This window comes from Myotis yumanensis, unplaced genomic scaffold, assembly GCF_028538775.1.
Source record: "Myotis yumanensis isolate MYYU_CA2020_CCGP unplaced genomic scaffold, mMyoYum1.0.hap1 SCAF_12, whole genome shotgun sequence".
Taxonomy (NCBI): domain Eukaryota; kingdom Metazoa; phylum Chordata; class Mammalia; order Chiroptera; family Vespertilionidae; genus Myotis; species Myotis yumanensis.
This window is the reverse complement of record NW_027223763.1, coordinates 9,049,457-9,075,890: the sequence shown is the minus strand read 5'-3', so window position 1 is coordinate 9,075,890 and position 26,434 is coordinate 9,049,457. Positions and strand designations below refer to the sequence as shown.

Here is a 26,434-nt window from a genome sequence, read left to right as displayed (position 1 = left end):
CTGAGGAAAGGAGTAACTTCTACCAGGTCATTAGCTACACAAATATCTCGGGTTTAAAAAAATCCTCTTCAACAGAATGCAAATCTATCTTATTTGCCTTTAAAGGTAAGGTAACACCCAGTCCAGTCCTGTCTACACAGTTTTTGTAACTTTAGAGCATCCCAGAACTTAATCTCCACTTAACTCATCTGCCAGCAAACAGGGACACATCTGCTCTCCTTTCCTCAAAGACTCTGGCATCCACAGACACATGCTGGCCAGAAATGGACAGAAAGACACATATCCTTTACTCAATCCAACAGTTATCACCTACCCATTTTTCCTTTTGCTGAAATGCAACTTACCAACTGTGCCTGGACAGACAAATCGACAGATGGATGGATGGATGGACAGGTTTGTTTCTAAAATTGACAGACAGAAGGAAGGCCTGATGTAGTGATGATTACAGATTTTTTTTTCCCTCCAAAGTATTGAAACAAACTGGAATAGAGAAGCTGCAGGAATGCTATTCAGAGAAGCATCTGAGTCAACAGCCTAAGCATGCCACCCAGACTCCTTTCTTTTCTGTGGTTTTTATTTTGCTTTCTACCTGCCAGGCACTGGTGACTGAACATTGGATTCAGGGACTGGCGGTAATCAAACACACTCTTTTTTCTTACTGATCACTGGTAGTATTCTAAGCTCAGCCTCTGTAAGCACACTTAATCCCACAGCAAGTAGTCATGAACCCCGGCAGCAGACTGGCCAGTGATTTCACCAGCACAGCAGAGAAGTGAGCCTTTTCATTCAGCACAGATCTGCAGTGACCCCCCACACACTAGCTCTCACTAAGTGTGTGCTTTGTGTTTCCTGTCTAACCCCCAGATGCTAGGACAGGCCTCTCCCAAAGCCCGGGTGCACCCCAACCCTGTCAGCACTAAGGAACCAACACAGCTCCCCCTTGAGCAGGCCACACACCTGCTTCTCAGCTACCTGCCAGCACAGCATTGCCTCCCTCACATATTTTGTCACCTCAGCCAACCATGGGAAGGACAGTCAACAGTTCCTGAGTACTAACTATGTGCCAGGTACTACTCAAAGCACTTCAGTGTTATTAACTAATTCTCAAGCCCCATAGCAATTTGCTGGAGGGAGAGAAATTCTTTGGTCCAGATTCCCACAAGGTTTCTATTCCCTATTTCTAGCTGTGCTGTAAAGCTTACATAACCTAATTTGCATTATGATGCTATTTTAAAAATCTCCAAAGATGACTGCTTCAAGCATCAATGGAAGCTGTTAGCTCCCACCTAAAATGATAATGTGAGAAAAAATATCTATTCTTAAAACTAACTCAACTCAAATTCTTGACTTAACACTGCCTTTCTGGAAGATGCTATTGGAAAGGAAGGAACTCATTCTTATATAAGAAGTACTAGTTCTATGCTCTGTTCATAAGCACTAGAGAGAGACACATCAGCACAGAAACTCACCTCCACGGGGGATACTTTCTTGGCTCCGGGGTTCTTATTCATTTACCACCCATCTCCCTTCCAGGCCTCCTGGTAACACTGAGAAATCCATGGTCACTGGGTAGCATGGCCTCAGTACAGTCTGAATAAAACAGAACCTTTCTTGTTCTGATGACCACAGAGAGCCCCACCCCCCACCACAGCGAGGAGGTACAGGGTTGAGCTAAATGGCAGTTACAGGATGACCATTCAGAGAGCAGGCTGTTTTTAGCTATAACTGTTCTTAATAGCCCTGGTTTGTAGGCTCTAGATTGCTAGAATTCTAACTGCTAGGAATGGGGTGCAGGGAATCTCAGTTCATTCCCCTAACTCACTACTGAAAATTTACATCCACTGCAGTTATTAATAAGATCCAAGAAACGGGAGTAATAGTAAATAGTTAGAAGGGTAAAATTCCCCTCATTTGTCATAAAAAAAATATGTGGTCAGTATTTAAATTAGCCAGTTTATTTGCTATTATAAAAATTGCTATAAAAGGACTGGGGTATTTGTTATTAATTTCATTCAGTTCACTTACTTGGATAGCGGTCCATGAACATAAACTAGAGTTGGTTTTGAGCTGTCAAAACTGGCAGGGAAATATTTAAAATGAGTGAATTGCCATTGGATGCTCATTTTTGTGATGTCAGAGGGCCCATGTTATTAATCCTATATAATAAAAGCCTAATATGCTAAGTGTCTGGTCATCCGGTTGTCCGTTCAACCAATCAAAGCGTAATATGCTAATGAAATGCTCAGGCCGCTCAACTGCTTGCTATGATGTGCACTGACCACCAGGGGGGCAGACAGTCGATCAGTGGCTATGACGTGCATTGACCAAGGGGCAGACCTCCGACCGGTAGTTTAGCTTGCTGCTGGGGTCTGAGCAAGATGGGCCGGACATGGCCTGGAGCCCTCCCGAGGTCCCTCCCCAGCTGGCCAACTTCCCATGTCCGTCCCCAGCTCTGATCGTCCCTCCCTGGCCCCGATCCTGCACTGGTGGTGTCCCTCAGCCTGACCTGCGCCCTCTCACAACCCAGGACCCCTCAGGGGACTGTCGGAGAGCCGGTTTTGGCCTGATCCCGCAGGCCATGCCGAGGGACCCTACTGTTGCATGAATTCGTGCACCAGGCCTCTAGTTTATAAATAAACTATTAAATAAGTTAATCTTTTGACATTTCTAGCGCATGATTTGCCTCCCAAGCTAGGATATTTATAGTAGGTCCAATTCCATCAACAAGGAGACTCAGACTTAAAGTGCTTCCACTGGGCAGGGCTCTGTTTGCTGATACCCAGAGAAGAACCTGGCACATAATGGGCACCTGGCTGTTTGAGCAGGACTGGAATGTACTTGCTACTAGTCAGCTAGACCTCATACAACCTTTTATAGATGTGAAAGCCACATTCAACATACATGCAGGTTCTGTATGGAAAAGAAAGTTGTTCTAGCAACCTTCAAGTTAGTAATAAAAAGAAAATTGCTACTTAGAGACAAATATAAAACATAAAATTCATTTTAATCTATATATAAAAACATAGCCTTAGCACAGAACATCTGACACATGTGAAATGCATATATGGGACACACTAAACAAAGCAAATCCTCATTAAAATATTTGGCCTAACCCTGACATATTTTAAATAAACTCCTTGATGGCTGAATGAGGTGGGAAATAAATCATCTAGCTACCAAACCTAGAAAGACAGGTGAGTTGCCTTACATCTATTTGGTCCCTGGGTATTTACCATTCTGAGTCTTGCCAAATTTGGTTCTGCAAATAGTTAGCTTAACTCAGTCAATTACATATTTTCCCATAGTTACCTTAATATTTTGGTTTTTTTCATTTTCTATTGCTTTTTTTTTATGGCTTCTTGCTGCTGTTGCATTAGGGCATACAACATAGATCAGAGATTTTCATTTCTCAGAGAAGTTTTTCTCCTTGAGAAATTGGCACTTCAATCCTCAGCTTGTGTAACAACTACATATAAATGCATCCTACCAGCACTGTCACCAACCTTGCTGCTTATGAAATCCCAGCACTTTGGCCAAGAGTGCCCTGATGTTAAAATCTTCTTAGGTGAACTCTTTCTACCACTGAATTCTTTTCTTTAAACAGGTGTGTGTGTGTAATTCACATATGTTATATTTTAAGTTTCTACACTCATACACACACTTAACTCAGCAAAAGTGAAATGTCTCTTGAATAGAAAGTAAAACAAGGGTATTAAAAGAAACGCCGAAAATAATTATTTTACATTTAGATCATACAAAATTTTTTAAAGGAAATGTGATGCCATAAGACCTAAGAGATCAAATACATCATATATGATTGTAATATATGCATGCATGTTGTGTTCATCCATTTTTAATTACTTTTCTCTTTAATCAGAAAGTAAAAGAGCTTACCTTTGTATACTGAGAGCACAGCTTACAGTCACTATATCTCAGCCTATTTTATATAAGTGATATGGCTACGAAGGTCCGAGGAGAACGAGAATAAAGTGAGATAAACGTGCTGAAAACTGCTTAAAAGTATTAACCTGAAATACACAGAGGGTCCAACACCAGTTTTAAAAATACATTAACGAGGTATTCCCAGCTCTTCAATTAATAATGGTGACTGACTGATTCATGATTTTCAAACATTCACCCACATTTTTAAAAAGAAGAAAAGGTTAATACCAGGACAATGTGTCAGGTGTGTCCCCTGGGTTAACAGATTGAGAGGACTACAGACGACCTCAGGACTCCGCACGGCCCTGCACCGGGCACGGCAGCAAGTCTGCATGAGGTATGTGGGAAACCACTGGACCATTTCCTTGCACAGGAGATGGGGTGTTCCTGAGCCTGAAGGAGCACAGGCTACAGGCCACATCCACAGCTGGGCACCAGCCTCCATGCAAAGAATATGGCTTCAAGAACCCCTATCTCTGAGAAATTATAATAGCACTAACTGACGCAGTCAGGAATGCAACTACCCAATTTATATGCTAAAAAAGTTTAAAAATGGTTCGAAGATAAAGCACAGCTCACACACTAATTCTAAGTTCTACATTGGTCTGTAAACTCCCTGACAAGAGACTACACTAGGAGGAGTCAAGTACAGATATTGCTAGGTTTCCAAAGAAAAGTTTTAGAACAGACACCGTGGCTTTGAGTAAAGTATTGCTCATCTTTAAAATGTTCAGTCATTGCTTTCCAGAAGAAGGTACCAGAGTGGTGTGTCTGAGAGCTGGAAAGCCTCAGGGGTCACATTGCTCTTAAGACCAAGACATAGAAATTGCCATTTCAAGCCAGACAACCTGATGGTTCTAGAAGTCAGAGAAGAAATCTTGAGGGCCCAAGTGAATAATAAATGGTGCGACGCTCAGAGGCTGGCAATAGGGGCTTTCAATGAAAAAACCACCTACAGTGGAGAAAAGAGCAGAGAAGCAAAACTTTATGTTAATTTCACAGAATTTGGTGAAGCCAAGAGCTTCATTTATATTTCTCTGCTCTTTCAGCTGTAAGTGGAATTTTCATTACAAAATGGAAGGGTGGGAAGGGCAAAAGAAGGGGGGACACTTAATTCATTACAAAATTTAAACAGTTGAACTTGCAATGGTTACCACTTCTAACAAAGGACTGACAGCTCTGTTATTTTAGGTAAAGCAGAGAAATGTAAAAGTTGGCAGCAACGGGGCAGGTTTACAACATGGTTAGTAACTTCCAACAAACAAACAAACAAAAAAAAAAGGACTTGGTAGAAACCATTTGAAATGACTGCCATCATGTTGGAAAACAGCACAGCTCCCTTTTCACCATCATACAGGGATCGAGCTATGAAGCTGAGTCAGCTACTTCTAAAGAATTTTCTAAAGAGAAATCTCCAGAGAGATTCCAACTTGGAATGCAAATTTGACGATCAATTTCAAATGACAATACAGCTGCAGCTGCCAATTAATAGTATTCCAAAAACCAAGAGGACTATTGTAAATATTTAATAAAAATTGGACACTATCAGCCATGCTTTTTCTTCTCAGTGATGGCTCTGTTTCATCCATAGGTCAGCAAAACGAATCAATGAAAAATGAAAACTCCCAGCCGAAATGGGCCTCCTGTTTACGTCTAGCCACTAATGCATAGATGAGAATGATAAGTTCACAGCTATTTCTAGCAAGTGATGAGGTTTTATTAAAGAATCACCCACCACTAATAAGACAAAAGGTCAAAGAGCAGAAGTAACAAACAAACCACTGTAATAAATAGATGTCTGAGAAGTGACATGAACATTTGTTTTAAACTGCCCGTTTCATTCTCATGTAGTGGTCCCAAAGAATCTGGCAATCAATTGGCCATATTTTGTGAAGCCCATTCTCACTGATGGGCAGTGTTCCACTCTGAAAAACAGAATTTGAGAGGGAAGAAGAAAGCTATTTCATACTAAAAACGGACATTTTTAAGACGCAGCAACTTGTAAATACCAACATGGGACCACATTGTTGTCTCCATGGGGGTGAGTACCTTAATGAAACCATTACCTTCTAGTAACATCATAGGCTTTCCAAACAAGGTGAGAATGCAAGTGGAAGACTTAGGTCTGCACCCTTTACAGAACAGCACAATGATACCCAGTCATCATCTGTCACCAGCTTAACCAGGTGTCTTAAAAATAAATGCTGACCCATGGCTGAAACCTGTCACTTTTCACAGCAGCACTCAACAAGAACTGGGACAATCGAAGAGCGAGTTTTTATGGGGACCCTGTTGCTGCTTTAGATTCTGATGTAATTGAAGAGGAAAAGAAGACCCTTCAATGAATCCCAGAAAAATTGCTGATCTTCTATCTGCATGAAAAAAGTCAGGGAGTGAACACAGTATCTTACAGAGTGAAGAAGGCCACAAGAACAAGAGAGGGTGACTGATCAATTAATTTATTATTTTTTAAAACTAGGGAATTCTGAAACTAAAATGATCCTATTCCTCCTTTCCCATCTCTGGGTGGTGCCATCATTTTGATAAGCAATGCTCGGGGAACAGAGCACCCCGGATCGTGGGGAAGCCCCTGTACAGCAGGGCACGAAGGGCTCACAAAGTCAGGAGACTGGCTGGGACTCACAACCGCCTTGGTTTTACTTTAGCAGTTTGCTTACAAATGGATGGGTTTCTAGGGATAAGTTATTAGTTTTCAATTCCTTATAATTTTATACCAAAACATATCAAAAATAATAAGCTAAAACAATATTCAAACCCATATTTTATTGGCTTTAATTACACACTTCAATATTTACAAAGTAAAATGAAAAGTCTATTGTATTAAAAAAAATTACTACAGCCCAACTTAAAGTGCCCTGGGGCAGATACATGTCCATCAGCTAGAATCAGTGGCTATGTCAGGAACCAGGCAGTACTCTGGGGTACAACAAAGCAGTTTATTTGTGATCAGTGTTTGAGACTATACATCCTTCACAAATTTAATTTTACATAATCTGATACTCCTCTTAAACTTTGAACGGCTAGACTTATTTCCCTACAACAGAAGGGCTGGTATAAGTTATTTTCCAGAAATGAGGTACCGTTTCACAGAACTAGTTTCTTTTTTTTTGTTTGTTTTCAAGTTTTAGAGAACTAAATTTGCATTTGTTAAAATCAAAAAGTAGGAAAGATGTTCTTTACAAATAATTTTGATCAAGTATGTGTTCGAAGAAAGCAGGATAAAAAGGCTTTGTTTCTAACATTCTGTATCGTACTGTATTGTTGTTCAATAGGAATTAGCTTCTGTCATTTGCTAAAAGAATGAGTAGTGGGGAACAGGATATGTTGGGAATTTCATAACGGGTAACAGAACCATTCTCTTGGGTAAACCTACAGAGAAAAGAAACGGAAAGGACTCCAAATAAGTTTGATAATCCAATAAAAGTTCCAGGTTAAAAAAAATCTTACAATTATTATCATTAACCTTTTCCAGATTAGTCAGTCAACATCACCATTTTGGAAGAGGCCCACAAATCTCTCAATTTTGAAATTGCTCTTAATACTTTGATAATATTCTCCACTTTAAATTAAGATGGCTAAATCACAGGAAGAATGATATTCAGAAAGCAATTTCATATGAATGAGCTGTCATGAATGCTAAAGATCAAAGGCAATGCCATTGATTAATATTCTAAAGTGATTCTAGAAATCCATATTGGTTCTCCATTTGGCAAATCATGTTTTACAGGAGAAACACAGATCGTCAACATCCAAAGCACATCGTTCTCTGCAGGCCTGAGCTCCCCCAGAAAGACAGCTCCAAGTGGAGTCGGGACCAGGGGCTTATCTTGTTCATGGCTAGTGCCAATATTGGCATGGCAAATCTGGAAAGATTAATAATTGTTTTCTTAATTTTGTAATTAATGAGTTCTTGTGGCCTCACAAACTTCTGCATACTCAAGCATGATTTGAAATCTGCTCCTATTTCTATTCTAATCTTTAACCTATGGAGAAATCACAAAGCAGCAACAGCAGGTATTCGAGAGCACCAGATGATCAGAGGGAAATTACCCCACATGCAACAGCTTTACAAAGGCCAAAAGACATATTTACCTTACAGCCAAAATAAAGCATCATTTTAGTAGGTTGGCATCACAGTAACATTTAAAAACAAATCTTTTATGTGAAAAATGGGGGCATCAAATTTCACCAGCTTTGGAAGTCAGTTATATGGCACATGGAGGAGAAGAGCCTTCTGCTGTGGGGCTCAGATGCCACAGGGTGAAAGTACAATGTTAGAGAAAAGGGAGGAACGAGAAAGAAAAATTAAAAATACTGAGGAAAAATGTGAATGCAGCTTAGAGCCTAGATATAAAACTACTTTAAAGGGAAAAACAGAGCTCTAGCAAACCTTACAAAGAATGTGAGACTGACTGAGACCAAAAGAAAGACACAGAAGGAGACCTGCCCTAGGAGGCAGATGCTCTGTCGCTCAGACACCTTGCAGTGAGGCTAGTGAGTCAGATGTGTCCGATACACTGAGCAGACCTGACTCACAGGAAGGGGGCAGTAGTCAGGATATCCAGAAGCTGGACAGTTTGACTTCAGAGGCAATTCTGGGTGAAAGCACACTCTTGAATTAATCTCCACTTCCTACTCACCCAAATCTGAGAACAAGGGAATCTGGGGAGCCTTGACCTAACCAGAGTGTGCCAGAGGGGACACTCGGGTAAGGGAAGTAACTCCAGCCTCTGCACTTTGCCTTGGAGAAACTCACCCCACACATTTGACCCTTGCAGCTTCTCCACATCTTCCAGGATATAATTGTCTACCTTAATGGGAAAGAGGTCAAACTGTTCACTTTCTACTTATTTCTACAGTTATGAAACCAGATGAAGCTTCAATTTAGCAGTCTTAAGGACCCATAATTTTCATCCAAACAAAAATGGAAAAGCTGATGCATGAAGAGAAAAAGTATAATGAAAGGCCTCGGGGCTCACGTAGAGAACAAAAGCCCAAGCCGCCATTACACTCAGGGTCTTCCCCATTTGTGAACGTGCGTGCCCAGCAGGGGCTGCACACGCGTGCGCACGCGCGCACACACACACACACACACACACACACTCTCTCTCTCTCTCTCTCTCTCTCTCTCTCTCTCTCTCTCACACACAAGCATACACACTTGCTCCCTTCTTCTCTCAATGACAAACACCCTGAAGATGGTTGATTCTAGAACATGTAGCACCTGAGTTAGCAAAAATGTCTAAGAGCATATCACTGACTCCAAACCTATTGCCTCCATTGCCACATAAACCTCATTCAAAAGTTATCCAAAGGGCCACTGAGGTTCACTTCTGCATTTGCTTTTACTTTTTATTTTTGGAGGGAGAGGGGACACTCCTGTGATTTTCTGACATGTACTACAGACATTCTGCAGCAAACACTTAGGGAACACTGCTGGTGATGCCCATCACCTCTCTAGAACCTGTTTACTCCACTTCTAAAGCAGATTTCTGGAAAGGGATGATGGCTACAAATTTGAAGTGAGCATTTCCTATCCCTAACTTCAATCACCCATAGTTCAGTTTCCAACCAGAAGCTTAAGTATAGCTACATAACTGGCAGGCAACCAAGCTAGAAACTGCGTATGGCCCTTCAGTAGCCTTTGAATGGAGTATAAGTTGGCTGTAAGAACTACTTAAAATATTTAATTTCAGTATGGTCAGAAACAGGCAATTAGAAACAAGCAGTCCTCCAATCAGGCAAAGCGAGAGAAGAGCAACTCCAACCAAACCCAGAACCACAAGGTTGTGGCATTTTCAAAGGGAATTTAAGTTGGGTCACTAGAATGAATAGGTCTGAGATCCTCCAATTCATTGAAAGAAACCCTAGATACAAACTGTACTTGGGATTGCTGTGACAGAGTCGCTAATAGGAGAAACCAGTAAGACGGTGTACATACCATAGGCAGGGGCAGCTGTGCTGTAACCATATGGTGTTCCATAGCCTAGTGCAAAGAAGAGAGAGCAGATCAGTCCAGGACAAAGGGCAGCTGGCATTGGTCCAATTCACAAGTACCACTGGGCCCGGCACTGTGGGCTCTGAGGACTTTGTCCAGATGCTGGATGGATGAGAACCATTCCCAGACTGGCTCTAGTCTACCCATCCCTTCAGGCCTGCTGAGAGTGAAAACTTTCTGCATGGTCCACAGGCTCCCCTGACCCACAGAACAGCCTGTCTCTGCCTCACTATGCTTACCACACTATTATAATTAGCCACTTGCTCTCTCTGTTCCCCTCTGGGGAGGCAGAGACACTCTGCATCACCTGGATCTAGCAGAATGTAGTAACCACTGGCTAAATATAATATGTTGAACAAAGGAACACTCAGAACTACTCAAATGACCAATTCTCAGAGCTAGAGAACAGACCTGTTCAAGTCTCTTTCCAGAAAGCAGTGACAGAGCAGGCTGGAGCCTCAACGGCCATTAACGAGGGCACACAGGTCAGGCTGTGGGCTTGACGGCAAGGTCCATGTCTTGTTGCTGCCTGAATTCCTGGCCCCAGTAAAGGATCTCTCAGTAAATAGTGGTGCAATTGACATTAGCATCTGGTACCTATGAAAAAAGGCTCAGCCCCAACCAGTATGGCTCAGTGGATAGAGCATCAGCCTGCAGACTGAAGGGTCCCAGGTTCGATTCCGGTCAAGGGTATGTATGTACTTTGGTTGCGGGCACATCCCCGGTAGGGAGTGTGCAGGAAGCAGCTGATCGATGTTTCTCTCTCATCGATGTTTCTAACTCTCTATCCCTCTCCCTTCCTCTCTGTAAAAAAATCAATAAAATATATATTTTTTAAAAAAGCTATTCTCACCTGTGCTTTCCTCAGGTTGAAAATTTAAAAAAAGAAAAAAGGCTCATATTGTCAATAAAAACAAATACAAAGAATACAGAAGATTTTGAACCAATTAGTTCTGGCACAAGTTTCTTACATGTCCTTAGACATATAATTCTGAGTTGCCGTTTTCTCATCTTTAAAATGGAAAACCTTCCAAGCTACTTTATAGTGTTGTAGGGATTAGAAATATTATATTAATAGAAGCTCCTATCTTTAATCTTTCAGTAAAACAACTTTAAAAAATATAAATACTAAATCACTTGGGTAAGTTTCTAGGAAAAATTGGTTTCTAAAATAGGACAAGGGCATGGAAGGTGCATGGGCCCTTCACACTGTACCCACAACAAAGCAAGCACTTTCACATTACAACCCCTTTGTCTACTGCTCTAATGACCAGCTGCAACTCATCATTTAGATCAGGACCAAATATCACCTCCTCTGTGAAGTCTCCCACTTCTTTGCCCACTCATGTTACAGCTTGCATCACATTGCATGGTGTTTACTCAATGTCTGTTCCTACTCCCACCTGACCCCAAGCATTCACTAGGGCAGACGCTAGGTCTTGGTCATCTTTGAATGACCAGTTCCAAATCTCCTGTTTGAGACAAAACACCCAAATGTACATTGAACAAGTAAACTGCTTTTAGGGACCAATTGAAACATTTCCTGAAAGGTAAATTTTTTTTCACTTCAGTCATATAAAACTAGGGATAGTACAACTTAGTCTCAATCTTATTCTTAATCTTTGATGCTCAGTCGTTATTTTAAGAGGACACAATGCAGCTGAAATAAGCAGCAGGAACAGTATCAGAGGCCAAAAGAGAAATTAATGCTTAAAAAAGTGAGTTGTGCATCAAATCCAGGAAAAGGCGGCTGTTTGGCTAAGACTACAGTTTCAAGGGTTTTACCAAAACCTCCTTAGAGAGAAATGAGGTTAGATTGCTTAGCTGGCCACTGAACAAACCATTGGGGCTCTAATCCTGACTTCACCTCTCACTAGCAAGGTGACTTTGAACCGTACCTGTTATTTAACATCTCTGCACCTCATAGTCTACTGTAGTAATTGAGTTGGCAGTGAAATGTAATTAAATAACATATGTAAAAATACTAACCTACAGTCCCTGCTGCACAGCATGTTCTCCACAAATGGCATATAACCTATTCATACTCTAAACCAGGGGCGGGCAAACTTTTTGACTCGAGGGCCACAATGGGTTCTTAAACTGGACCGAAGGGCCGGAACAAAAGCATGGATGGAGTGTTTGTGTGAACTAATATAAATTCAAAGTAAACATCATTACATAAAAGGGTACGGTCTTTTTTTTTTTTTAGTTTTATTCATTTCAAACGGGCCGGATCCGGCCCGCGGGCCGTAGTTTGCCCACGGCTGCTCTAAACCAACCTCATGTGAATCTTCTCTAGGCTATAAGAGAACTTCGTTTTTAACAACTTCAGGAGACAGGCCTTTCAGAGAGGTCAATGTGACGACATAAGAGAGAAGTTGCTACAGAGCAGACACGCCTGGTTAACAGCAGACCTAAATGCTTCCCTTCACAATTACTGCCACTAGACCAGGGGTCCTCAAACTTTTTAAACAGGGGGCCAGTTCACTGTCCCTCAGACCATTGGAGGGCTGGACTATAGTTTAAAAAAAAACTATGAACAAATTCCTATGCACACTGCACATCTTATTTGAAGTAAAAAAACAAAACGGGAACAAATACAATATTTGTATTTGCATGTGGCCCGCGGGCCGTAGTTTGAGGACCCCTGCACTAGACAGACGATGGCTGCTTACCACTCAAGCAGGAGGTAAATGTTCAAGACTAAGCAACCACAGACACAAATGGATAAAGTCCCAATGGAACATGTAATCAAAGGCAAGAAAGCTAATCTCAGTAACTTGCCTATTGTTAAGTGAAAGTTGCTTCCTTTAAACAATGCATTGAATCAGGCCAAAAAAAATTAAATTTCAGTTGAAATAGTGAGATGCACAGAAGAATGTCTTAATTTTGTACACAGAATGTACCAAACTATGACTATCCTTTCTCCCATGTCCCTAACATGCATCTTTCAGTGTTCTCTGTTTTCTTGAATGGCACAGTCATCCAGTCTAATTCCTTCAGCTTAAAATCCTAGGAGATATCCTGGAAACTTCACTCTTTTTCATTCTCCATATTAAATCCATAAATTTTGCTTCTGAGGAATCCTTCAATCTGTTCACTTCCTGCCACCCATTTACTTCCTTACACCCACTGGAAACACCCCTATTGTTTCTTGCCTGGGCTACTAGTTTATAAAAACCTTAACTTGCCTTGTCATGCCCACTTCTGTTCCTACAATCTATTCTTCACACTATAGAGTGAACTTGAAAAATAAAATCTGATCTTGTCATTTCACTCCTTAGAATCCTTCACGACATACCACTGCACTTATGATTCTAAGAACAAATTCTAAACCATTGCCTCCAGGACTGGGCCTGAGCATCCAGCTTTAGCTCAACTCACTCCCACCCCACCCCAAGGATCTCCACATTACATCCTGACCTTCCAAACCTTCAACTGAGCCAAGTTCCCTACCACCAGGACCACAAGGTCTCTGCACATGCTCTCTTCTGTGTAAAACTTACACCCCTCACTCTCCCCAAAGTTGACTCCTACTCATGCTTCAAAGCTCAGTTCAGGTGTTATTTCTTCAGGGACCCAACAGACGAGAGCAGTTTTCTACCACATCTTCTTGTAGCATCATGTCCTTCTCCGTCATCAAATCATCTCTGTCTATAACAGTGATTATTTTATTAGTTATGTCTCATCTTTAGAGCAACTGAACTATTATGTATATGACAAATATGACCAAGGCAAGTTAAGGTTTTTATAAACTAGTAGCCCAGGCAAGAAACAATGGGGGTGTCTCCAGCCCCTACTGGGATCAACCTCCAGAAGGTAGAATTACCAAATCCCATCATCCATACAACTTCCCAAATAGTCTATTCTAATTCTTTGGAAAAAACCCACCATCTATGTAAACTTAGGAGTGTTAGATTGAAAAATGACTGCATAAAACCCAATCTGTAGTCATCCTGAGCAACAATTACTAGCAGTTTACTTGTCAAGTTAAAAGTTCCATACTTTCAATATTGCAGAGAACTTGATTTTAATGGGACATGTGTATCTACCACTAAAATGACATATGGATTAGAACAGAAGGCAAGGAGATGGCACCATATCCATCTATCTCAAGGCATGTGGTAAAATGGGAAAGAGAAACTTTGGAACTACAAACTTCTATATTCAACTCTTTGTTTCACCTTATCTCCCTAAACCTAGTTTCCTCATCTGGAAAATGGAAATAACTTCCATGTGAGGAAACACGTGAAGATTAGAAACAATTAAGTGAAATCACTTATATGAAAGTATCTGGTGCCCTGGCTGGGTAGCTTAGTTGATTAGAGTGTAAACCAAGGTTGTGGGTTCGATCCCCATTCAGGGCACATACAAGAATCAACCAATGAATGCATAAATAAGTAGAACAACAAATTAATATTTCTCTCCATCCCCCTTCCTTTCTGTCTCTAAAATCAATCAATAATTTTTTTTTAAAGTATCTGGTGTATAGTAAGCTCTAAGCAAGACTATATAGCATGGTGTAAGTAAGTTCCCCTTTTTCTCTTTTTTTGTTTCTTTAGTCTGTGATGGTTCCCAAACACTGAGTTAAGGAAACGCTAATAATGACCAGGCTTCACCCCAATTAAATAACCTCTTAGCAGCTATTTTTCTGTCTTCGGTATCCCACTGAATACACTCTGCTCCTCAATCTGTGCTACATCTTTTAGCTTCCTCATTGTCAGAAAACATCCCTTCATCTATGTGCAACACTGCTCATCTGTCACTCCCTCCAGGAAGCCTCTAGCCACTCGGCAGATAACGTGAGAAAACCCATGACATTCTGTAGATTCTCCTTTCAATTTCTGTGCATACCCATCCTATACCCGTGTCATGTTTCCAGAGACCACGTATAATCCTAGAAAATAAAGGAGACGCCATTCCTCCAAAAAAGGAGGCAGATCTCCTACAGGTTGTACTGTACCTGGAGCTATGTAGCCAGGAGCAGCTGCAGCCCCAACAAAAGCTCCCCTTGTTAGAGTTCCTCTTCCTCTGCCCCGAACAGCCTGGACTGCTGCAGACACAGCTGTATTCACAATACCCTTTGCCTGTTAAAAATAACACATTTTTATTACTGAGAGAAATAAGAACTATTATCCTATTATCTCTGAGAAACTTGAGCCTGTAGATGAGACAGTGTGTTGTCTATGATCTTAAGCCTTCACTTTATCATCTATAGAATGAAAATGACACCTGCCTTACAGAGTTGTTCTAGATAATATGCTAAGTACATAAGAATATGCAAATCACTTCTTTTCACTTGAGGGTTACCCAAAGAGTTCATTTCCTACATACAAATTTCAGTATCAAATTACATCCAAACTCAACTGAGGCCAGATTAGAGTAATTATAGACACTTGATCGAAATCCATTGACTTCTCCGGCCACAGATAAAAAATACTGCAACAACAAACCACCCAGAACAAGCTGCAAACCAGAATGGAGTTTTTGTACAAAAGGACTAAGACAGAAGACAAAAGATGTGGATCCAGTTTCTGCTCTAAGTTACTAAGACCTCAGGAAGGTCATGTGATTTCCTTGAGCCTGTCTCTTCTGTTGCGGGAGTGTGTGTGTGTGTGTGTGTGTGTGTGGGGGAGGGGGGTGCGTGCGCCAATCATCCTCCTATATAATAAAGGGCTAATATGCAAATCGGCCAACGGCAGAACAACCAGTTGCTATGACACGCACTGACCACCAGGGGGCAGATGCTCAACACAGGAGCTGGCTCCTGGTGGTCAGTGCGCTCCCACAGGGGGAGCGCTGCTCAGCCAGAAGCTGGGCTCATGGCTGGTGAGCGCAGAGGCGATGGCGGGAGCCTCTCCCACCTCCGTGGTAATCAGACATCCCCCAAGGGGTTCCGGACTGCGAGAGGGCACAGGCTGGGCTGAGGGGGGAACCCCTCCCCACGAGTGCACGAATTTTGTGCACCGGGCCTCTAGTTAAATAAATAAGTACATACATATATACATACCAACTCTAAAGTCTTTTCTTGCTCTAAAATGCCATGGAGTCTGATAAAGTCCCATAATCTCTCTCTAGGAGAGTTGTCCTAGTAATTGTAAAATAATACTCTTTTTGCTCTCCTTACTTCAGAGTACAAAGAGCAGTATCGAATATAGATATAAGACTCTGAAAAGTTGACTAAATCAAGGAGTAACAGCAAACATGGGTCGCTAAAACATCCCTTTCCAAAACTAAAATTTTTAAAACAATCAAAGGATATCTAGTTTTAAATTAAATATTATACTTATTTTGTAGTGAAATAATGCAACAAAAACTCAAGCTAGAAACTACTAATATTCCCTACTACAAATAAGGCAGGGGGAAGGGGACAGAGCCTCAAAGCTCACTGTATGATAAAGCCAACAGTATCTCAGAGCACACACACATTTATCTCACAAGGAAATACCATCATCCTCTGCTCCTCTTAGGTCAGCCTCTCTGCTAGTATAACTGGAAAGAGGCAGTTTCAAGGTTGAATATATCATACACAGAGAACTGCCATTTTTTTTTGGCTGAAAAAAAAAAAATCACCCCACACATCCAAAACAGACTGCTTCTTGGCTGTCAAGCACACTGAACACAGGAGGTTTATAGCTTCTAGTATGGAAAATTTCTAAAAATGAGTGAACTTCAAGCAGACTTTTTTTTTTTTTTTTTTAACACAGCTTATTCAAAAGTAGTCAGGAAGCAACAATCTGGCAATAACAGAGTGACCTCACACAAATTAAGCTCATTCCTACTAAAACTAAACTTACTTAAAAAGTCTCTGCAAGTAGGCTTTTAAGCACAAAAATGAACTGGCCAATTACAAGATGCAATTCATAGGAAAAAGACACCAAAATAAACAAGGTAACAATTATCTTTCTCCTAATTTAGAACATATTCTATAAGATTTAGGAAAAGAAAATCCACTTATTCTCTCTACACTTCTTCCTCTGCAATTTAAACTTTATTTTTTAATTTAATCTCAGTAAAAGTTAGTCTTACTTGTTTATATTTTAAATACTAAAATTTAAGCAATTTATTATAGTAAATAAAATAAGTTTAACACAAAACAAGTTTTTAAGATGTTATATGCAACAGTAGAATGCCCATGTCTTTGGAAGGAGAAGACCCTGGTTTTAAAAGGAACTTCTACCATCAATCAGCTATGTTGCTACACAAAGTATCTTAATTTCTTAGTGGCCTGTTTCCTCATCGATAAAATGAGATCAATTCTACCGTCCTATAATAGACTTAGCATATGTAAAAGAAACTGTTTAACACACAATCTTAAATAACCCAAGCTTCCTTCTATTAATCTAATTATTTTAATTGCTTTTTCCTATCACCTAATATATTCAGATATTATTACACAAGTACTCTCCACGAAGGAATGTGTCTTATATTTATTTCTGTATCTTTTTCCCTCACAACCATCCACATGGTATATGTCTAGAAAATATTTTTGAATGCATTAAAAAGAAAATGGTTAGAAGAATCTGTTATCCAAAAGCATGGAATTAGGACGCCATCTTTTCCAAATATCTTGTTAATTCCAGACCTTTGCAGCACTGACATTCCCAATCAACAGAAGCAGCAACACAGGGTCAAGTTCTACTGTGTCATCTCCAACAGAAAACCCAAAATAAATGCTGCAAAAATTCAAAACTGAAAAGGAAATGGAAAAGCATCTGCAGACTGATGAAAGTAAGCCCAAGTCCTCTTGGCAGCTTCCCTAAACCAGACAAATGCTAACATCTCATTCAAGTCCAAATCCCTTAACACTCCACCTCATCAAGAGAGACCTGAAGCCCCCAAATAATGCTAACATTCTCTTTTCAATATATAATTTGAAGCAGGGCTGTCCCAATAGAAGAGTATTCAAGAGTAATGTAATCTTGCCATTACAGGGACCTACTGACACATTTATATTATTAATAACCTAACCCAAAGAAAACGGAACAGGGACCTACTGACACATTTATATTATTAATAACCTAACCCAAAGAAAAGATTGCTAAATCCAAGAAAAACAAATACTTTTTTAAAAAGCTAACAGGGCACAAAAGCAGAAAAGGAAACTTAATTCTGGAAATATTTTTCAAAGTTATTAATGCTCAACTCATACCTGAGGGATAATCTTCTTTTTCTTATTATTTGCTGCATTGGGTCCAGAAAACAGCTTCTCCAGAGCAGCTAATGCTGCACTCGCCTTTGCCACTTTCTTATTTGGACCTGCACCTCTGAATTTCTGTCCGTCTACTTCTACCTAAAATCAAGAATGACACTCTGAAGTTAGCCCATGCAATTCCTCTATGTAGTTTAATTTAAATGGATCATAACACAGAAAACACCAGAAGTCAAATAGTGCCACAAGAATAGACTCAGTCTATTTATGTATAAGCTCAGGATGTCCTACGTGTCTGAGGGCAAAACAGGTTGGCTTGTATCTAGATACACACCTCCATCACAAAGCGCTTGTCATGGCTTCCACCAGTCTCCGAGATGAGTTCATACTTCAGACCTCTTCTTTTTTCATTGAGCTCCATTACAGGATTTTTGCCACTTGCTGTGAGAATAGGGCCCTGAGTTCTTACCTAGAAGGAGGTTCAAGCAAGCAAGATTTCAAAGTATTAAATTTCTTATTATACAATTATACTGTCTCTGTTGAAACAGAGGCTCAAAATTGTATTTTAAAGCATTCAGGAGCTAGTGCATGAGAACCTCCATATACAAATGACAAAGTATCTATAAAGGTGTGAAAACCCTACAAGCAGTGAACATCCCAGTCAGGCAGTCATCTGCACACCCTGATTTTGAAGCAGGGCTGTCCCAATAGAAGAGTATTCAAGAGTAATGTAATCTTGCCATTACAGGCAGTCCTCAGGTTACGTCAGACTCGACATACGTCGTTTCGTGGTTACGTCACCATCTCCCATTTATTAAAAAAAAAAAATTCCGTCATTTTGACTTATGTACATATGTGCTTTATGTTTTTTATTATTTATTTACCACAAGTAAAGGTCAGGAATTGTTATCTTTCTTTAAATTTTTTTTTTTTTTTTACTGTTTCACTTAATTACTGCTGTGTATGTGCTCCATGTGAGTGACGTAGGTGTTTATGCAGGTGGGTTCCAACTTATGGTGAAAATCGCCTTACGTCGCGCCGTGGGAACGGATCCCCGACGTAACTCGAGGACCTACTGTACATGGCACTCTTGAGTCTGATCTGTGGTGTTCATGGTCCAAGAATAATAATCTAAATTACTAACAAAGTGGATAGAACTGTTGAGATTCAAATGAGTGTTCACTGTTTTTTCATCGTTAGGATTAGGAAAAAATAACTCAGTTTAGGAGATTGGAAGAAAATGCCCATTCACACCTTTCAGAATCTCTAGAGAGATTTAAGGGTACCTAAAGTAAAAACAAAATAAAACAATGGGCTATAAACTATGGATTCTGAAATTTTAAAATAACAATAAAGGTTGTCATTCCCTGTCCGCAAGGAGCTATAGTGCAGTGGGAGGGACAGATATAATCACTGTAAAACAATGTATATTACAGAAGAGATGTAAGTTATGGAAACCCAATAGAAAGAATCACTTTCTAGGGCCATCAGGATAACTTCCCTGGAAGTGACCATGTGAACCTACTCATAAAAGGGAGCTAAGTGCCAGACCATCCTGAGGAGGAAACAAAGGAGAAAGGCATTCTGGACAGAAGTAACAGCAGGAGGTTCAGTTGGCTGAATGAAGGGGTGAGAAGAATAAGGCAGAACCTCACACTGCAAACACCCCTATTGGAGCCAGATCATAATCACTGTGTATCAGGCACACAGGCTTTGCCTGTATCATGGACAGTGGAAAGACTAAAAGACTTTCATCTGGGCAAGTTCATAATTAGATTTGCGTTGTAAAAAATTACTCTAGGAATGGTAGAAAGAACTAAATTTAAAAAAGGTAAGAGTCAAGGGAAGAAAAGTAATTCTCGTAAGAGTGTGAAGGCTCAAATTGTGAAGTTAGCACCAAAAGTAAAACAAACCGCAAAATTCTACAACTATGATTTTGAGGAAGACCCAAAGATTGAGGACTTTTTGAGGTTAGAGATCATGTCTTTAATTCCACCACAGAAACTGCTCAAGAAATGCTGAAAAAGACCTATCTGGTTTGGCTCAATGAATAGAGTGTCAGCCTGCGGACTGAAGGGTCCCGAGTTCGATTCCAGTCAAGGGCACATGCCTAGGTTGTGGGCTAGATCCCTAGTAGGGGGCATGCAGGAGGCAACCAATCAATGATTCTCTCTCATCATTGATGTTTCTCTCTCTCTCTCCCCCTCTCCCTCCTCTCTGAAATCAATTTAAAAAAAAAATGCTGAAAAAGAAATGAATGCCCAAAATAATTATTATGCATATAAACCTAATGGACAGCAAGATTCTTGCTGATTTGGTAAGTGGTTGATGCTGTAGAAGTGAAACATTGAACTCTTTTTAAAGACAAGTTAAAATAAATATTTCTGAGTCTTTTGTAATAAATATGCTTTTTGAAGAGCTTTTATAATCTACATTTCCAGTGTCCAGCTTTAAAAGGTAATAATTTTTTAAAAAACTAGTCTATGGTAATCTCATTCTGCTTCCCAAATCTGAAATCACTTTTATAAAAATAAGTCAAGATATAAAAATATTTGCATTCTAATCAGTTACTCCTACTTCAATGAAGAATAGGGCTTTGTGTCGCCCCCCCCCCCTTATTACATCACACAGAAACAAAGCAGTGATGTATTCACTACCAAAAGCTCCATATACTCGTGACTGCTATTAGTGCAGCCGCACTGCACTCTTCCTTCCTAATTGCCTCCCAACTTAAAGGTCTGAGCCTCATAATTAATGAGCTCTTTCTCTTCTTAGAATTTCAAAAGCTGCCAGCAAAACATCTTGCTCTGCCTATGACTACCACTTGTGAATGACTGACTAGTCTTCTCAGAAGCCAGGTACCATGTCTACTATCCTCAACATGGTTTTTACAGGCTTCAGTCCCTATCAGGCCCTCCTTACTGACCCACCTGGTACTTCTAAACATTTCCTTTCACAACTCCTCTATACCTACTAGTCCTCTGACCTAGAACGCCTTCTTTCTATCTCTTCTCTAAAAAATCCTACACATCATCTAAAACCTAGCTCACATTTTACTTCCTTTGATTTCACATGTGTATAAGTTTCAATCATTTCCTACTTGGAGATTTTACATCATTATATTCATTTTGCAATCACAGAGCTTTATCACATTACAGTATAATTAGTTATAAACATGTCTTTTGCCCTTCTAGCCTGAGGGCATCTTGAGGCTCTGGACACATGTCTTCAGCAACTGGTAGTAAGCAGGTACTAAGAAGAGTTTAGTCCTTAATAAATACGCATTCTTAGAAATGACAATTTTTAAATGCTAATGTAAGCTACTGCTGTTACTTGAAAGCCAATTTTCCTTAAGTAGAATGCAATAAACAAGGGCTCCATGAATTCCCAAATATGCTGTGAATATATTGCTTGGATTCTGCCCCATTCTGTTGTAATAAGCTCACAGTCCAGGATTTCCTAGAGTCTAAGGAACATAATAGGTCAAGCTATATGCCTTTCTCAGAGCTGTTCCAACTCAATGATGACCCACTGCTTCAGCTTAGCACAAGTTCAAGTAATCCTATATTTCTTCCACTAGATCTTCTGTTTCTCTGCTCTACAGTTATAGTTAATATACTTGGGAAATGCAGCAAAAGGGGACTGCTAAACACGTTGTGCAGTACACAGTATATTCACAGATTTTTTAAAAAATTTCAATCCTCATCTGAGGATATGTTTTTACTGATTTTTTTTTTTAGAGAGAGAGGGGAAAGGAAAGAGAGAAACATGGATGTATGAGAGAAACATCAATCGGTTGTTTCCTGTACGTGCCCCATCGGGGATGGAACCTGCAACTCAGGCTATGCCTGACCAGGATCCAACCACTAAGTTTTTGGTACACAGGACAATGCTAAAACCAGCTGAGCCAAACCAGCCAGGGCTTTTTACAGATATTTTTAGAATTAAGTGGGGGAAAAAACAAGATGTAAAACTGCATAAAAATGTCCTCATAAAAATACTTATAGAGCCCTGGCCAGTGTTGCTCAATAATTAGTGTCAGCCTGCACACCAAAGGGTTGAGGGTACAATTCCCGGGCAAGGGCACGTACCTGGGTGACAGGTTAAATGCCTTCCTCAGTTGGGATGTGTGCGGTAGGCAACCAATTCATGTGTCTGTCTCACATTGATATTTCTCTCTCACATTGATGTTTCTTTCTGTCTCTCTCCCCCTCCCTCCCTTCCACTCTCTCTTAAAAAAAAAAAAAAAAAAAGGGAAAAGTATCAAGTGAGAATTTAAAAAAAATTAAAATGTTATTTAAAAAGGCTGGATGAAAATAAACCAAAATATTAATAATACCTGCCTTTGGAATATATCCATTTATATATACTTTTGATTTGATTTGATTTGATTTTTTTATATATATATATTTTATTGATTTTTACAGAGAGGAAGGGAGAGGGATAGAGAGTTAGAAACATCGATGAGAGAGAAACATCGATCAGCTGCCTCCTGCACACTCCCCACTGGGGATGTGCCTGCAACCAAGGTACATGCCCTTGACCAGAATCGAACCTGGGACCCTTGAGTCTGCAGGCCAACGCTCTATCCGCTTAGCCAAACCAGTTAGGGCTATATACTTTTGATTTTTATTTATATTTTTCCATAGTTCTCAAGTTTTCTATAATGAATTTTTTTTTCCTAAGGAAAATAATGTATAAATATACCTCTAAGGTACTGGAGGTTTCAGTTGTAGAATTTCCAGTATTATTGCTTGAGTTTGAAGACACTGTTTCATTTTTGCTTTCATTATCTGATTTTTCATCGGAACTCATACATTCAATATCTGCATCAAAGCCTGTTGGGTATCCCATTGCCTGCAATACCTGTACAAATTACATTAAGATTCAGTGTTATTCAAACAACAGAAACCACAGAGAATAGATGAAATATTAAAGACAAGAATTTCAAATCCATAACATTTGAATCTATTAAATACCTTGTAGGAAAAGCAAGATGGTACTAAATACATATACAGATCCTTGGTTTTACCTACCAGGGTATCACCATAAAAATGGGAAAAGCCCCCCTAAGAACAGGAACAAGACAGAGATGCCCACTCTCACCACTCCTGTTCAACATAGTACTGGAAGTATTAGCCATTGCAATTAGGCAAGAAGAAGAAATAAAAGGCATCCAAATTGGAAAAGAGGAAGTAAAACTGTCCTTATTTGCAGATGACATGATATTATACATACAAAACCCTAGAGACTCCATCAAAAAGCTACTAGACTTAATACATGAATTTGGCAATGTAGCAGGATACAAAATTAACCCCAAGAAATCTGAGGCATTTCTATACACCAATAGTGAACTTTCAGAAAGGGAGATCAGAAAAACAATCCCATTTACCATCGCACCAAAAAAATTAAGATACCTAGGAATAAACTTAACTAAAGAGGTTAAAGACCTCTACTCAGAAAACTACAGGACGTTGAAAAAAGAGATAGAGGAAGACATAAACAGATGGAAGAACATACCATGTTCTTGGATTGGTAGAATCAACATCATTAAAATGTCCATACTACCCAAAGCAATCTATACATTCAACGCACTTCCCATTAAAATACCAATGGCCTTCTTCAAAGATCTAGAACGAACTCTCCAAAAATTCATCTGGAATAAAAAAAGACCCCGAATAGCTGCAACGATCCTGAGAAAGAACAAAGTAGGTGGGATCTCAATGCCAGATATCAAGCTGTATTACAAAGCCACTGTTCTCAAAACTGCCTGGTACTGGCACAAGAACAGACATATAGATCAGTGGAATAGAATAGAGAGTCCAGAAATTAGCCCGAACCAATATGCTCAATTAATTTTTGACAAAGGAGGCATGAACATACAATGGAGCCAAGATAGTCTCTTCAATAAATGGTGTTGGGAAAATGGGACAGACATATGCAAGAAAATGAAACTAGACCACCAACTTACACCATACACAAGAATAAACTCAAAATGGATAAAGGACTTAAATGTACGACAGGAAACCATAAAAATTCTAGAGGAATACAAAGGCAACAAAATCTCAGACATATGCCAAAACAATTTCTTCACTGATACAGCTCCTAGGGCAGTTGAAACTAAAGAGAAAATGAACAAATGGGACTACATCAAAATAAAAAGCTTCTGCACAGCAAAAGAAACCATCAACAAAACAACAAGAAAACCCACCTCGTGGGAAAACATATTTGCCAACGTCATATCTGATAAGGGCTTAATCTCCAAAATTTATAGGGAACTCATACAACTTAACAAAAAGAAGATAAACAATCCAATCAAAAAATGGGCAAAGGATCTAAATAGACACCTTTCAAAAGAGGACATTCAGAAAGCCAAGAGACATATGAAAACATGCTCAAAGTCACTAATCATCCGAGAGATGCAAATCAAAACAACAATGAGGTACCATCTCACACCTGTCAGAATGGCCATCATCAACAAATCAACAAACGACAAGTGCTGGAGAGGATGTGGAGAAAAAGGAACACTTGTGCACTGCTGGTGGGAATGCAGACTGGTGCAGCCACTATGGAAGGCAGTATGGAGGTTCCTCAAAAAATTGGAAATGGAACTCCCATTTGACCCTGTGATCCCACTTCTAGGAATATATCCCAAGAAACCAGAAACACCAATCAGAAAGGATATATGCACCCAGATGTTCATAGCAGCACAATTCACCATAGCTAAGATCTGGAAACAGCCTAAGTGCCCATCAGTAGATGAATGGATTAGAAAACTGTGGTACATCTACACGATGGAATACTATGCTGCTGTTAAAAAGAAGGAACTCCTACCATTTGCAACATCATGGATGGAACTGGAGAGCATTATGCTAAGTGAAACAAGCCAGTCAATGAAGCAAAAATACCACATGATCTCACTCATTCATGGATATTAAAGACCATTACAAACTTTTGAACAATAATAGATACAGAGGCAGAGCTGCCTCAAACTGATTGTCAAACTGCAGTGGGAAGGCCAGAGAGAGTTGGGGGGCAGGAGGGAGGGGAGTAAGAGATCAACCGAAGGACTTGTATGCATGCATATAAGCATAACTAATGGACATAAGACACTGGGGGGTAAGGGAGGGTAGGGGTTTGTCAAGGGCGGGGGGGAAAAAGGACACTTATGTAATACCCTTTGTAATACTTTAAGCGAAAAATAAAAAATAAATAAAAAATAAAAAATAAAAAAAAAAAAATGGGAAAAGCCTCCACAGAGTAATTAGGTTTAAATAAAGGATGATGGAAATGAAAACCTGAGGTTGCTCCTGGTTCATTTAATTTGGAGGTAAGAGATAGAGAAAATAGCCAAGTTCAACCAATGAGGTGAGGGGAAACGTAAAACCGTACATTGGACTAGAAAAGAAAAGACAGGAGTGTCTAGTCCTGAATTTCTCCTCTGGTCCTCAATTTTCCAATTTGTAAGACTGGAAGACTGATTAGTTGACCTCTAAATTCTATGCTTCAACCCATTAGGAGAAATTAGCACAAAAAGGCCATCAAGAAGCTTTCTTTACCTTGAAACCAATTTTCCAGTCAATTACAAAATAACATCTGAACCTTTCTCCTATTGGCCTCTTTGCTTTTAACTAAAACCATAAGTGAGCCCTGAAAGGAAGCATTCAGTCTTTAGGTTTAGTCTCTATAAGAAGTGAACCAGGAACAATTTCAGGTTTGTATTTCCACCCCTTCCTCACAAGAACTGGTTATGGCTTGGCTTCCTCCAATGTTCATTCTTCTAAAGTTCCAGTCAATGCCCGGCATTTCTTATCTTTTATAAAATAAGGTTTTCAGAGCTCTGTATGTGAGTACACACACACACACACACACACACACACACACACACACACACACAGGCGTGCCTTTTAAAACCTCCTTCCAGATGACACTGCTTTTCAGTTTACGAGAGAAGTATGTTCACCAGCACTTGTATAAGCCTCTTTTAAACAGGTTGATATGGCACTGTCAGTTACTAATTTAAAGGTTTATATCAGAAAATAAAGAGAGCGGTTCCTAAAGATCCCTGTATTTGCTTTAGCTTTCGACTAATGTTTTAAGTTGCTGGAACGTAAAAGCACATTGTATTTCTTTACAATCCCAGCTATACCTAACAGGTGTCTCTCAAAACAACTATTCTGAACACTGATTAGAGGATGCCAGGGGCTAGCGATGTGGCGAGGGAGACTCACTACTATGAGACATGAGAGGACTTTCTGGGTGAGACAAAATATTTTATATCTTGACGGAGGTGGTAGTTACACGCTTATAAACATTTGCCA

General features: G+C 39.9%; 1 protein-coding gene across 4 annotated transcripts in view; it reads right to left on the bottom strand.

The window, feature by feature from the left end:
* Positions 1–2,987: 2,987 nt before the first annotated feature.
* The window catches only part of STRBP (spermatid perinuclear RNA binding protein), a 132,927-nt gene continuing 109,480 nt past the window's right edge, over positions 2,988–26,434 (bottom strand). For 2 of the 4 annotated variants that reach the window (XM_070430722.1, XM_070430721.1), the window contains exons 13-18: positions 22,821–22,979; positions 18,448–18,582; positions 18,114–18,254; positions 14,925–15,048; positions 9,905–9,949; positions 6,712–7,332 (exon numbers count right to left, since the gene is read on the bottom strand). In XM_070430722.1, the coding sequence (XP_070286823.1) occupies positions 7,256–7,332; positions 9,905–9,949; positions 14,925–15,048; positions 18,114–18,254; positions 18,448–18,582; positions 22,821–22,979 (681 nt within the window). In that variant the 3' untranslated portion in view covers positions 6,712–7,255. Of the gene's footprint in view, positions 4,029–4,049; positions 4,895–6,711; positions 7,333–9,904; positions 9,950–14,924; positions 15,049–18,113; positions 18,255–18,447; positions 18,583–22,820; positions 22,980–26,434 lie in introns of those variants that run through there. The other 2 variants (XM_070430723.1, XM_070430724.1) reach the window with 2 other exon arrangements.